The sequence below is a fragment of the Eptatretus burgeri genome, chromosome 8 (genome assembly GCF_056783735.1).
Source record: "Eptatretus burgeri isolate ZD-2024b chromosome 8, Ebu_testis_v1, whole genome shotgun sequence".
Lineage (NCBI taxonomy): Eukaryota > Metazoa > Chordata > Myxini > Myxiniformes > Myxinidae > Eptatretus > Eptatretus burgeri.
This window is the reverse complement of record NC_140968.1, coordinates 5,339,013-5,354,773: the sequence shown is the minus strand read 5'-3', so window position 1 is coordinate 5,354,773 and position 15,761 is coordinate 5,339,013. Positions and strand designations below refer to the sequence as shown.

General features: G+C 43.1%; 1 protein-coding gene across 1 annotated transcript in view; it reads left to right on the top strand.

Annotated features, from left to right (window-relative positions):
• Positions 1-15,761, top strand: part of DAPK3 (death associated protein kinase 3) — a 38,598-nt gene that overhangs the window by 6,278 nt on the left and 16,559 nt on the right. The window contains exons 2-7 of the mRNA XM_085890769.1: positions 245-466; positions 614-752; positions 3,010-3,139; positions 13,340-13,388; positions 13,668-13,694; positions 14,265-14,417. Coding sequence (XP_085746895.1) covers positions 245-466; positions 614-752; positions 3,010-3,139; positions 13,340-13,388; positions 13,668-13,694; positions 14,265-14,417 — 720 coding nt within the window. The remainder of the gene's footprint in view (positions 1-244; positions 467-613; positions 753-3,009; positions 3,140-13,339; positions 13,389-13,667; positions 13,695-14,264; positions 14,418-15,761) is intronic.

Below are 15,761 nucleotides of genomic sequence, written 5' to 3'. Positions count from 1 at the left end.
GCACTATTAATAGTCAGTGTTGATCTGTTAACATACATACACTATTGATAGATAAGGGGTTAATATGTTGAAGTTTCTTGAAGATCTTTGCTTTTTACAGACTATTCCGTAGGCCAAACTTGTTTAACATGTCATGTGTTGAAATTTTAACAAAGTATTATTTGATGTAAAATTACCTTTAAAGATGTGATAAATGTTGCATCGCCTGGGCTGTGCGCAATATTTATCCCACTGGTCTCTCCAGCGGACAGTTTGCGATTGTACGCAAGTGTCGTGAGCGAAGCACCGGCAAGGAATTTGCCGCGAAGTTTATTAAGAAGCGTCGTTCGCCAGCCAGCCGTCGTGGAGTCAGCAGAGAGGAGATTGAGCGGGAGGTTACCATCCTGAGCTCCATTGAACACCCCAACATCATCACATTGCATGATGTCTATGAAAATCGGACAGATGTCATTCTTATCCTGGAGCTGTGAGTTATCCGATTAATCTCTCACTTGTTCATTTTGTAAACTTCCTTATCGTTAACTCTCTTGCGTTGTCGTTTTTCCAAAGAGCCAGTCATGTTTTTCATCCCTCCCCCCCCCTTCTGTCACCCCCCCTCCCCCAACATGCGCAGCGTTTCCGGTGGTGAACTATTTGACTTCCTGGCAGAAAAAGAGTCTCTGATGGAGGATGAAGCTCTGGAATTCCTTCTCCAGATCCTGCAGGGTGTTGCACATCTGCATTCTCGTCACATTGCACATTTTGACCTGAAGGTGTTTGCTCTGGTTTTATGATTATTTTAAACAAAATTTCTCTTCCTGAACATTTTCCAAAGAATCCTACAACCAGAGTAGCTTGCCAGCTTGAAAAATATTTGTTGGTGTTGCTAGCTCGTGGAAATATTATGCGATGCGGTGAGCAAATTGAAGTGTGCCATTGAGCTTTTAATGTACGAAACGAAGTCTATTTCATATCAAATTGTTTTTGCTTTGAAATGACAGGTAACCAGTTTGATTCATTTTGAAACTTCCTATCACGTGCTTCGTTGTCGTTACTTTGCATCTTTTTATCCATACGCCCACGCAGTGGGAGACTGTTTTGTGTGTTTATCTGTGGCATAACGTTGCTTCCATTTGAGCTTTTCTCATCAATTTTTAACACTCCCTTATGACAATCAAAATGTCAAAGGGAAAAGTCCACAGTGAGTAGAAATAGACTTCATCAGCCCGTCCACCGCGTGTCAGCAGGAGACCGCTGGGTTTTTTAATCGCTTCCATGTTTATGTATTTACCACGAGCAAATACAACCCGTCGCTTCGCTGACGGTAATATTCAGGAGGGTGGAGGAGCGAGGAGGGGTGCGGAAAGGGAAGGCAGCGTGAGGGGAGGCCAAGGGAAGGCAGCGTGAGGGGAGGGTCCGTCCGGAAATAACCACCGTCCGGATACGTGCGGAGATAACCACCATCCGGGCATAACCACCGTCCAGATATGTTTGGAGACAGAATGAGAGAGAAGGATGTGGGAGGATGCTGCACTGTATTAGAAGGGGGTGCTGTGAGGATGGGACAAAGAGAGAGGGGTGGGGTTGTGGGGTTACGAAAGTTAGCAGAGACTGTTGTCCTTTGTGAACAACACAAACACACATACACACACTCGTCATGTGACAGGTGGAAAGAATTTGGCTCTGTAATTGAGAAAACTCGTTAATATGGCGAATGGCTCGGAAATTGGGTGTTATCAAATGTATTTTGCCTTGAAACTCACAAACAGAAACCATACAACCTGTGTAAAGCACTGCACCGAGTCATAAAATATCCAATTGTTTTATAAAATCACGAGGACAAAAGAAAAAGTGATCACTTGTATGCTGATGAGGTTAAAAATGATAACCTCCAAGACACGAAGATGAAACGTTGCCACCACGGCACCCGCCTAACCAAGCATGCAGGCATACACATACACCCGCGGAGAGTCCCTAAATTACAGATCCAAATGTACTCACACTGTCTATGTACCTCCACCTTGTAGCAACTGCTGACTCCAACCTGATTGGGACGCGAGCTGTACCACCATCCACTGAAGGGTGTTTGGCAAGCAGCTGAAGAACTCAAGCAAGCACTCCAATTAAATGGCAAGCGATAGCTATGTCCGAATGTCCAAACTATGTACGAATTGGACAAATGAACACTTTTTTTTTTAGGAGTCAGAACTGCTGCTAAGTTCAATTCGGGATCTTAAATTTTGTTAGTTAAAGAAGTTCAAGAGATTCTCGAGGTTATGGCATGTGCGGAAATTAAATAAAGCCACGAACGCTGGTGTCTCCGGGCGTTTCTTAGCATTGCAACATGTCCAGCTATTCATAGCTGTGATAAACAGGCATTCGATAATGAGGGAGGAAAGTGAAAAACAAAAAAAAACTTTTTAAGAAATTGTTGTGGCCTGTTCCAAGTTAAGACATGGTTGAACAGGCCAAAAAACATGGTGGCTTCAGAAGCAGCGAGGTAACCTAGGACGTGCCTTAAAATCCTATCAAGAGCGAGGTGTCCGAGGATCACCTGATAAAGGATGTGATTAAGTAAGGCCGTTAGTTATCTTCAAAAGGTATGTTTCAATTCACCCAAACACCCAATTTTCACTCTTTCACTCCTTTGGAGTTCCCTTAGTACGTATACAATGTTTCAGGCTGTGCTCGGTTTCATGGTTTTGGAGTTATGGAGGACACACACACACACAAACACACACACACTGACATTTATTAGTATAGATTGAGCTTCAGTATGTATATCCAGTGCATAACATTTTTACTATTTCGGCTTTTGTCATCAAATTTTCAACAAACCTTTATAATAAGAATATGAAGAACACACATTAATAATTTTCTTGTTTAGCTATAGCTAGCGTACAAGGCGGATGTCGATGGGCTTTGCATTTTGAGATGTTTTCTAGTTTCCTCATGCATTTATACAGCCCAACTGAACAAGTAACTTCAAGCGTTCCTTCACTTTGCTTTCTCTCTCTTTCTTGCCCTCAGCCTGAGAATATCATGTTGCTCGACAAAAACAGCAGCCACCCAAGCATCAAGCTCATTGACTTTGGATTAGCCCAACACATCGAGGATGGCATGGAGTTTAAAAACATTTTCGGCACTCCCGAGTTTGTTGGTATGTTTTTGTGCATCCCACGTTTCTCTCGTTTCCGCAGCACAAGCAGTACGTTTCCTTTTGAATGTTTCCCATCGTGAAATTTGTATTTTTGGATCACGTGATCATGAGTCTCCAACATTCTTATAATAATAATCTATCTATAATTCCAGCAGTGTGCGTGCGTGTGCGTGCGTGTGTGTGTGTGACCGCTGTTTCTCGACAACCACTGGTCTGATCTAATTGAAACTTGCCAGCTATATTGCTGGGGACCTGAAGATGTGCCTTTTCAAGGTTTGATATTAATCGGACAAGTCCTTCCCAAGTTATGGCCATTTATTTACCAACCAATGACATGAAATGTTGCGTAGGCGTGGCTGCGTAGGCCAGTGCGCAGCCAGCCGACGATGACATCACGGGCCGTGCCGGTTACATGGCAGCGAATGTCATGGCAAGCAAAGACAGGGAGGTAAACTTGATAATAATTTGGATTTTAATTAACCCTGTGTGTGGAAGTGTGGTTGACGCGAGAACGCGAGAGCGAAGAACCGGCCTGTGTGGTTGTCGTTTCTGGCTCACGGTTTGAAATTTTTTATTTTTTTTTTTTGCATGTGCGGGCACGCACCTACGGGCATGCACTCGTAATTAATAATATGGATTTATGTGGTGCACACTCAAAGATGAATCCTTCTCATAATGCATTTACAATACAAAAAGTTGTGTATCTTACGAGTTATGATTGTCCAAATATGGAAGTCTTTATTACCTTCGCAAATTTTGTTGCGAAGGTTATGTTTTGATCGCTGTGTATTTATTTATTTATTTGTGAATATGTGTGTTTGTTTGTTTGTTTGTTATTCGCATAACTCCAAAAGTATTGAACTGAATCGCAGCAAATTTGGTGGGATGATTGCTTATTATCCGAGGACCATTTGATTAGATTTTGGGAGTGATCGGGTCAAAGATCAGGGTCAAGGCCATGAAAAAGTCAAAATCGTCTTTTTACCATAGCGCGGTCAATTTGTATCCAATTTGCATGCAACTAATGCCAAAATGTTCAGAATTCAATGCCCCATCTTGTGATATGTGACATGACACAATGACGTAATAACCCTTATTAGCGGTTGGGAGTCAAAGGTCAGGGGGGGTCACGACATTGCAAAATGTGCGGTTTTAGTCATAACACGGTCAATTCTTATCTGATTTGCATGAACCCAACACCAAAATGTTGACAGTTCTTTTCCCCACACTCTAATACCAATTACAAAATTAAGAGTACAAAGGTCAAGGTCGAGGTCATGAAAAGGTCAAAATCGTCATTTTTGTACAATGAATGTTTATTTGTTCACAATAAATAACTTATTTAGAAAAACAAACTCGTGTGTGCTAAATGCCCCTAAAATGCCAGAAAATAATATCTTATAATGTGACCAGTTGTCATCAGATTGACTTGACACTGACACCCAAAAAGGTCAGGGAGTTCATACAGAAATTGTACAATGTACGTGAATCAGTGTCAAACAGCAGGAAATTTTATGTTTTAAGCCATCATACTACATACGAGATGGCAGATGTGGTATGGGATTAAATACCCTCACAATGAAAGGTTTCTGGGGGGGGAGGGGGGGATGTAGCGTTGGCCAAGGTATGTACTCTACTGAGTGCCCGTTCTAGTTATTGTTTTTTTTTTCAAAAATATCAAGTGTTGCAGCAGCTCAGGTAATCTCAGGGAGTTTATTTCACGTATGTGGGAGATGCGAGCGAAGGCACAGCCCCTGTACTGGGTGGATCTTGATTGGGGGATGGTGAGAGTAATATAATGACTTGACCAGAGAGTATAATTCCACTGTTTGGTTGTTAAAGGTTCAGAGAGGTATGTAGGTTCCAGAAAGCTTTGATGGCCCTTATGGCCAGCTCCTGCATTGAAGTCCCTTGGAAGGGAAGATGTAATATGACTGGACCTTCTGATGATGATTTTGTGAATTGGCATAATTCCTCAAATCTATGGGACAAAACCAATTTCCTGAACATTGTTTGGTTTTTGTGATGGTGAATTCCTCTACTCGGGACCTCCCAAACAATTTATCGAGACTCGTGCCACTGATGTTTCTGGTGTCGGTGCTTACAATTTTGCAGTGTCACATGACATCACCCAGATATTTTGAGGTCCCACCCAAATTGTAGACTGTGCTACTGATAATAGGCATCTTTACCTTTGCCATTGAAGGTGAAGGAGGTTATGTTTTCACCCCTTTCTGTCTGTCTGTGTGCAGGATATCTCAAAAAAATTGCGGACTGATCCGGATGAAATTTTGTGGACAGGTTGGGTGTGTGACGAGGACGAACTGTTTAGATTTTGGTGAAGTTCCAGATCTTCTTCATCATTGAAAGAAAAGGCTAAACAGATATATAGCACGATATCTCAAAAAGTTGTGGACAGATTCGGACAAAACTTGGTGGACAGGTTGAGTGTTTTGCAAGGATGAATTGATTCGATTTTGGTAAAGATCCAAATCCAGCTTTGGATACGAGAATTTTTTTTTTTTAAGTGATTCTTCACCATTGAGAGATGGGGCCAAAAACAATATCGTACTGTATAGCATGATATTTCAAAAATGGATTGGGCCTGATATGTTCTCGTGGATCAGGCATCATGTGGCAGAGGTATGCACTCCATCGGGTGCCCTTCTCGTCTTGATCTGTTTTTGTGCTCCAATCCTATGGATTTCGGTTACACTCGGAAATTCAGATTATGCCAACACTGAAGTCTAAATAACTTGCTCCTCACGATCCACTACCACCCATCCATCCATCCATTTCTTCGTACAGTTCTCCAGTATGACAAGGCTTACTGGGATGCTTTTCGATCTTTCCTGACGGATATTTCCTGGAACTTAGTCCTTTGCCTCAGCCCTTCTGAGGCAGCCACTGAGATCACTGAATGGATTCAAGCTGGCATGGATCTCTTCATTCCTGCTCAGATCTCTCATGTGAAACCTCACTCCCAGCCTTAGTTCACTCCTACTTGTGTTGCTGCCATCTCTCATTGAAATCATTTCTTCCATCGTTACCATAGAGTTGTGTCTGGTGAAGCTTATCATCTGTTTTTTAACTTGCTTGTAACCACTGCAAGAAAATTAGAGCTGAAGCTAAGTAGAATTACTCGAAGTCTGGTTGTAACTCTATTTTAACACAATTCCTAGGCTACAGAGACTTTTGGAGAGTTAAGAGTATCCAAAACCAAAATCGATCAACAGTCCCTGTCCTTATCAATGGTCCTGAAGTCCTTTCCTCCCCCATTGATAAAGCCAACCTTTTTACTGAGCATTTCACGACAAACTCCACACTTAATGACCAAAATAAATCAGCGACTTGTCCCTCCCTTGTAGACGTTTAAGATAACCACTATTGTCATTGCTCCTGAGAAAGTTCGGAAAGTCATCTGAGGGCTGGACATTGCAAAAGCTACTGGACAAGATCATATTGTTGTGGGCCGGGATTCGGTGGCGATAAACAACCATTAGGTGGAGCAGTGGAGTCCTCTCCCACCGAACACCTGGAATTTAGGTCGTGACTCTCGGACAACTCCGAAAGGCCACGGGTCACTTAGGTCTTAGAGGACCGTGGTTGCCAATATTTTGACAGCATGAGGTAGGGTCCACTTGTCTAATTCCAATTTACCTAAGTACCCACGCCGTCGAACAACCAGGGAAACCACGCCCTCGGCCGACTTTGTCCGAACCGAGTCGCTATCACTGACTCGGATCCGGCGTAACCGAGCGGAAGTTACCAAAGCCCCACCGGACCAAATGACAACTTACCGGCCCGAACGGCCTTACTATTTCTCAATATGCACTTTGCTAGGCTAATGAAAAAAAACACGAACAACGAACTGGAACATTTAAAGGGCTTATTTATAACAATAATCGGGGAGGGGAAGCACACAAAGAGCAGCGTTATCACGAATAATAGAAATGCAAACCATGTACAATGAAAAACACTTAATTTCTATTTATACAGACTGGCGGCACACACACACACACATACACACACACACACACACACACACACACACATACACACACACACACACACACACACACACACACACACACACACACACACACACACACACACACACACACACACACACACACACACACACACACACACACACACACACACACACACACACACACACACACACACACACACACACACACACACACACACACACACACACACACACACACACACACACACACACACACACTCACACCCAAAGAAATGGTGGCCGCGGCCTGTATTTGCTCCTGCCTGCCTCGTGCGGTCTGCTTGAGCTTGTCCGGTGGTGGGACTCGAACCACCACCAACAACGCAGCACCAAGCACCAAGGATGGTGCCATGGACGCCAGCCAGCACGGGCAGTGACCACATGAGAACGCCAGCAGGCAAGACGAGGCTTCCTCTCTTTCTCCTTTACGATGGGGCGAACCTTCCTGCTTTCGACGAGGCGAACCTTGCTTGCTTTCGATGAGGCGAACCTTGCTTGCTTGCGACGAGGCGAACCTTGCTTGCTTGCGACGAGGCGAACCTTGCTTGCTTTCGACGAGGCGAACCTTGCTTGCTTTGAACGAGGCGAACCTTGCTTGCTTTCGACGAGGCGAACCTAGCTTGCTTTTGACGAGGCGAACCTAGCTTGCTTTTGACGAGGTGAACTTAGCTTGCTTTCGACGAGGTGAACCTAGCTTGCTTTCGACGAGGTGAACCTTGCTTTTGACCAGGCGAAACTTGCTTGCTTTCGACGAGGTGAACCTTGCTTGCTTTTGACCAGGCGAAACTTGCTTGCTTTCGACGAGGCGAACCGAGCTTGCTTTCGACGAGGTGAACCTTGCATTCCTTTTGACCAGGCGAAACTTGCTTGCTTTTGACGAGGTGAACCTTGCTTGCTTTTGACCAGGCGAAACTTGCTTGCTTTCGACGAGGCGAACCTTGCTTGCTTTCGACGAGGCGAACCTTGCTTGCTTTCGACGAGGCGAACCTTGCTTGCTTTCGACGAGGTGAACCTTGCTTGCTTTTGACCAGGCGAAACTTGCTTGCTTTCGACGAGGCGAACCGAGCTTGCTTTCGACGAGGTGAACCTTGCATTCCTTTTGACCAGGCGAAACTTGCTTGCTTTTGACGAGGTGAACCTTGCTTGCTTTCGACGAGGCGAAACTTGCTTGCTTTCGACGAGGCGAACCTTGCTTGCTTTCGACGAGGTGAACCTTGCTTGCTTTTGACCAGGCGAAACTTGCTTGCTTTCGACGAGGCGAACCGAGCTTGCTTTCGACGAGGTGAACCTTGCATTCCTTTTGACCAGGCGAAACTTGCTTGCTTTTGACGAGGTGAACCTTGCTTGCTTTCGACGAGGCGAAACTTGCTTGCTTTCGACGAGGCGAACCTTGCTTGCTTTCGACGAGGCGAACCTAGCTTGCTTTTGACCAGGCGAAACTTGCTTGCTTTTGACGAGGCGAACCTTCCTGCTCTCGATGAGGCGAACCTTGCTTGCTTTTTCTCCACGGCTCGCCACTTCCTCTTATCCTCCCCCTCCCCTGCGGGTCGAGGGCACCGCTCTGAGGGACTCTCCTCCGGATTGGACGGTTCCCTCGCACGATCCACTGGCCGTCCCTCATTGGACAGGTCCACGGTAGGCGGGGCAACTCCCACCTTTCTGGGGCGGAGTCGGATCTGAGGCGATGGAGGCTCCGCCCATGCCTTCAGCCAAAAACAAGTGGGCAATGGCGACCGGGTTGAGTGCAGTCTGCTCGCTGTTGTTGTTGCTGTAGTTGATATGTAAATTCAAACTATAAAATAACTTGTCGCACACACACAAAATTCCCATTAGACAGAAGGAGGGATTCCAACTATAAACACATACTTACTGAAATTACTAAGCTGAGGGACTGCTGTCTGCTTGTGTGCACAAGGTTTCCAAATCCGTAACAATATCCCTACAATTGTCCTGAAGATTTGCTTGCCAGAATTGTCCCCTATTCTCCCAAACTGTACAACCTATGCCTATCAGTCAATTTTCCCATCTTGCTGGAAGTTGGCTGCAGTTGTACCTGTATTTAAAGGCTCTGGAGAGAAACCTGATCCATCCAACTATCGTCCGATCAGCCTTCTTCCCATTTCGAACAATGTATTTGAATGCCTTATCAACCAACAGCTTGTGACTTTCCTGGAAGACCACAGTCTCATAAATGGCACTCGGTATGAATTCTGTTATTTTCATTCTACTGGTGATGTCCTTTCCCTCATAACCAGGCCTTAGACCGGTGTGGCAAGACTAGACTTGTTGCCCTTGACATCTCGAGAAGGCTTTTGATAAAAGTTTGCAGAAGGGTCTCATTCACAAGCTAAAGTCGTATGGTATCTCTGGGTTTTTGCTTGCAATAATCTTAGACTTTCTCACAGACTGCCAAATGTTTGTGTGGCACGAGGGTTAAACTTCTGCAGCCCATAACATTGATGCAGGTGTCCCCCCAGGACTCAGTGTTGGGGCCTTCCTTGTTTCTGCTTTACAGAAATGATCTTCCCAACAACATTTCATCTCAGCTAGCCGTTTATGCTGATGACTCAACTCAATACACATTCTTGGCTCCCTGCCTGCATCACCCGGCTTTTAAGCTGGCGTAAATTTAAATCGGGACTTTGAGAATGTCAGTAACTTGGGAAAAGACCGTTTCATCAGCATCAATCAAAAGAAGACCCACCTGTTATCTGTATCCAGGTCAAGATCCCCCTCTTTTCATAACCTGGTTGTGGGCCAAACACCATTAAAACTAGAAAGAGCAATCAGAGATTGCAGAACCTCGCCAGAACTTGTTTTGTGTGGCGTTTGTGTACTGCTGTGTTATGTAATTAATAAGAGACATAATTAAAACTGTCACTTTATAACCGCTGGCAGTGATGACTGGGTACCAAGACATCCCGCTTTGATGCAAACCCGCTTTGATTGGACACCTGACCCTGACCCTGACCCTGACCCATGACGTTTTTCATTATTATTTAATTTAATTTATAATGGGATTAAAACAAATTCAATTCAAATCAAATGGAAGACCAAATAGGTACAAGTCCTGCATTGGAGGAATCGGAAGGAACCCAAACAAGCAAAAAGCAAACATGAAGTCATCAGGAAGGAATCTGGACAGGATTCACATTTCAGCTGCTACTCCTGTACCCTCAAACCCATCCAAGCACAGCCAAGTGAGCCTTATTAAATTAAATAACAAACAAATTCTGGATGCCTGACCACGTGTCTGATCAAATTGAAATTTAAAACATGTATTCCCCCATCATTGCAGTACTAGATCGTAAATGTGAAGTTAAACGTCGATTTGATCAAGTGGTTCCAGAGAAAACATTATTTAATATTTTTCTTCAATCCAATATGGCTGCCAAACCATGTGACCTATCAATTATTCCTTAACAAATGTGTGCATCCAAGGTTTGGGGAACATTTGTGTGAAGTTTTTTCCTTGATTTGTCCAGCTATCCTGGAGAAGATTTTTTATAGGTTTTTAGGATATATCCAATATGGTTGCCAAACCATGTGACCTATGACATCATATGTGTGAACCTTTTGTTCCTCATGGATAGGCGGTCATACGTGCAAAGTTTTGCCTCGATCTGTTCAGCCACTTCAGAGATTTTTTTAAGGTTTTTTTTTTTTTGTTAATAATATGGCTGCTGATTCGCGTGACCGACGATGTCATCAACATTTTTTCTGTGGACTATTTTATCCCGAGATGACCCTCAAAAACTTTCGTACTGATCAGATGTGGCATTCTACATATGCAATTATGATGTCATAACAAAGGCACCAATGATGTCGTTAAAAAAAATCATTCATTCCCCATGACTTGTACTTGCTATGTGCCAAGTTTCAAATTTTCCCTTGGTGCGGTTTCAGAGAGAGACATCCAAATTTTTTCCGTTTTTCCAACATGGCTTTCACACCACGTTTCATATGACGTCATAATTATGATTAAAACATTCTTACATGAGTAGTCGCACCAATGGTGAAAATTTTGTTTCAATCCGACAAGTGGTTGCAGAGAAAAACACAAAAGTTCTGTGTGGACAAACAAACAAAGGGACCCAAACACAATACCCTCTCCTTCGGCGAGGGTAATTAACTTGATGGCATCTTTCTTCTTGGTCTGGACATCATGTCTCACCTTGATTGGGAGAAGTACATTTCTGGCATTGCCAAAAGAGCCTCCAAGCGACTTGGCTGCTTGTGTCGGGCTCGCCGATACCTCCCTACCGAAGCTTTGCTTCACCTGTACAACACCACCATACGTCGTCATGGAATACCAATACCGTCGCCACATCTGGGCAGGTGCTCCAAATCATTTTCTGTCCCTTCTTGGCAGAATTCATTGACTAGTTGTTCAACTGTTCGGCCACGATCTGGCATCTCTCTGGAACCTCTCTCTCTCGGTTTGACACTCTGTGGCCTCTCTGTGTCTCTTCTACAGGTGCTTTCCTACTTGTCCCTCCTTTATATCCTTTCAAGCGTTCTACATGTTTGGCAGCCACTGTACATCCCCCACACTGTTTATCTTCCCAAGGTCAATGCAGGATGATATTCTGGAATTCCCTTCCAACGTCCTGTTTCCCAGCAACATACAACCTTTCCCATTTTAAGAGGGATGTGAATAGGTATCTCCTTTCCCAGTAATTCCCCTTCCCACAATTTATTTTTTGTGTGATGGGTGATCTCCCCATAAATAAATAAAAAATCTAGAACGAAGTTGATGGCATGCCGTTGCAAATCTCCACGAGGTATCTTGGGAACAAGCCTCTAAATTTGCTGCCCTTCATCTTTGAGCATTCAATGATCTGCCCTTGTGTTAAAACTTGTTTGAAATGATGTTTGAAGCCATCTACTGCTTTCATGGTGGATTTTTGATCTATTTAGAGGTCAGCTCCTTTGATAGTATAGATTAGCAACGTGCACACATTTACAGGTTTTAATTGTTTATTTTTTTGTTACATTTATTTTTTTCCCGTGGATACATTCGTGTACACGTACACTGTCATGCGCTTAGTTTAAATAGTATATCCTTAGTTTATCGGTATGACCAGCACACATTGTTTGCCCTCATACGGGCTGTAGTCTGACTGGATCGTGCATAGGTGGTACATTTACCTTTGAGCTGTCTCGTCTGGGTTTGATTCTGGACCCGACTATTAACTGTCAGATCGGTGCTTCAGAGGCAGGACGTTTTTATCAGGAACATGCTGTTCCTTTGATGGATGTTAAGCTCGGTGTCCTGTCTGCTAGCATTACTCGGTGAATGTTAAAGATCCCACAGTATCTGCCAATGACAACCAAGTTGTAGCCAGGATCCTGAACAAGTTACAAATTCTTACAATAACCGATAGTTGGGTGGCGGGGGAAATGTGGGGAGGCAGAGGCACTCCGTCAATGGTACAGCCGTGCTCCTGGCAATGATACAAACCAACAGCCACATGCTGCACACAAATCAATGAGTGGGCTGTAGATTTTTATTTTATTTTTGCTCTCCATTTATTTTCTGACATGTCAGAGTAAATGGCTGCTCTCAGATGGTGGCTTTTGAAAATGCATCACCGAGAAAGGGTGCAAGTTTGCTCTGCATTGTACATGAAGAGCGTCCTGTGACTAATTGTGACGTCAATGATGATTTATTTGAAATGAAAATTGGTGTGGGTTTGTTTATTTGTCTACCAGATTTTTCAAAACTAATTTCTTTTGGAATATACAGTACAACAGCACAAAATTAACGAGAATGGCACTCTGTAGAGCGCATCCTTCCGCTAAGCTGAACAGTTTACTTTATGTATCCCACTGAAAGGCCAGATCCGGATTGTCACCAAAATCTAGTCAATTCGTCCTCATCACACACCCAACCTGTCCACCAGGTTTCGTCCAAAACTTTCCATAACTGAGATATCCAGCTCACATACAGACAAACAAACAGACAAACAGGGATGAAAACATAACCTCCATACACCTTCGGTGGCAGAGGTCGGAATTAAAAAAAAAAAATTTCAGATCAAGTTGCCGTCTGTAAATGTCAATAGAACTCTAAAATTTAAAGAAATTAATGAGCTGACTTGAGTCTTGTTCAGTGGAGGAGAAAATAACTAATAGACATTCCTCCTCTTTTTTTTTTTCTGCAGCGCCAGAAATTGTAAACTTTGAGCCGTTGGGCCTTGAAGCAGACATGTGGTAAGTCACGTGCAGCCTGTCATGTGATTATTTGATGATTTAAAAAGTTATTTAATTTTCTGAGTTAATACATGTCTGTATAAAAAAATTCCATAAATAACTGAAGCCAACAGTTTAAGTGATAATTTTCCATTGTTTGATGTGATAGGTTTGAGTTGCTCGTGTCAAGGACTCCATCTTTCATAATGTGTGAAAACTCTCCATCGAGTTACAGTATCTTCTTTATGTGCAAAGTTCTTCTTGAAATTAATTTTGAACGCATTGCATCGTCTTTTTCAGGAGTATTGGAGTTCTGACGTACATTCTGTAAGTCTGTGCACCTCTTGGCCTTTCTGGAAGCCTTTGAGGTCGCATTTCGCTTTTGCATTATGAAAGAACAGTGGAGATGGAATGAAAGTCACGATTCTGAATTTTCATTGGTCGCTCTTGCATTGAATGATTTATGTGGTTTCGTATTCCTCCTTGGAATCAGTACACCGTGCAAGAATCGTGAAAGTTTTGGTACCAACCGCATCGGCGGATAGTAAAGCAGTTACATGTTTTTGATTATATTGGTGTCTTCTGGGATTACGAAAAGCTAAATATTCTGCTTTGTAAATGCTAAGTAAAGTTAAAGAAAGTTATTGGCTGCGAACATCACATCATTGGTTAACACCACCCTTCAATATCTTCTTTCCCATGTAACGTTACCTCGTGTAATTATGCTGCAAAATAAAGGGCCTCGTTCGCAACATGGGAGAGGTGGGTGAGGGTTGGGTCACTCAGAACATTGTCGACTTGCCCAAGTGTTTACAATATGTATTTAATCGCATAATCACTGTTATTCGATAGCAATATTGTTGCTGTTTTTCTTCTTTCCAATGCTGGATTCCACAGGCTTAGTGGCGCGTCGCCCTTTCTCGGTGACACCAACGAAGAGACTCTGTCGAACATCACTGCGATGACTTTTGACTTTGATGAAGCCTATTTTGGGCTAACGAGCAAGCAGGCCATCGACTTCATTCGACAGCTGCTCGTCAAGGATCCTAAGTACTGTGGTTGTGAACTCAGCTTTTCTGGCCGAATGCATGTTTGGTCATCACACTTGTGTGTAAAACTGTCAGTGAGGTTTTCAATACATCTTCAGCATTTAAAATTTTTTTTTTTATTGGAATTGTGCATGGAGGTGCATATTTTGGTTTTTAAAGTTGGCATTCGCTTCGGAGCTCACAGCTCAAGATGCTGGAGTTACGGGTTTAAATCCCAGATATGGTGTTATTGCTTTTTCCATTGACTCATAGAAAGTACATTTATATCTCCTAATCTCTGAGTCCTGCAGTAATACAGAAACAAACTCCTCTAGGAGGTTACTTGTATGTCAAGAGTTCATAAAACACATTACCCCCATGCAGTGTTCAAGATCGTTTAAAAATATTTATATGATCTTGGAAAGAAAAGTTCAGGATCATTTAAAAACAAGGGCAAATGTGTCCAAGAGCCGCGTCCTAAAGGTTTTGTCTTCACCAGAAGAAGAACAAGAACAACGCAGAGCTCTCTTAGAGCCAGCATCCGCCACGCGAGACGCGGCTAAAAGCAACTTCGATTTTAATAAAATAATGATTTTAAAGATCGTTTAAAAAAAAAAAAATTCCGGAACTTTAGTGCTATTGAAGCAGTCTTACACGTCACCATTATACATCACCCCATTGTTTAACATGTCCAAGCGCTGCCAATCTGGAGGTTCTTGGAAGTGACAAGAAGGCGATTTGTGTTCTGCAGTGTTCAACTGCATAATTCATTTGAAATAAAATAAAGATTGTAAAAGTCGTATTAATAAATTAATTAATTAATAAATTATTAATAAATTAATAAATTTACGGCTGTTGACGCAGTGTCTCTTCCATAACCCTATCCAACATGGTACATTAGTTATTTGTGTCCACTATGACATTCTTAAATAACAGTAAATTTATTGTGTGGAATGATTTTCAATTTTGACAGCCAGGCAGGCAGACGGAGTAAAAAATATTAGACCCGTGTCTGAAGGAAGCGGTGCAGTTTTGTTTTTTTATTATTATTATTTTTGGTCACATTATATATATTTTGGTGTGCTGTATCATGTGATTGGGTTTTCGTATATCATGCCTCGCCCGTTCGGGGTGGCAGGAATGGACTTCCGGTCGCACAATAAAGCGGAGTTGATGCTGGCACGCGTGCTTCTCGTGTTCCACTGCACCTCGTACACTCTAATGTCCAGTGTATGCAACACCGTGGTGATTTATGTCTGTGCTTGCTCCCACTGTTCTCATCCCCACACCCACTCCCCGAGTGAATGTAACATGATAAGCTGTTACGTTGAATTATTGATATGGTGTGGAGAAACAGCACAAGTTT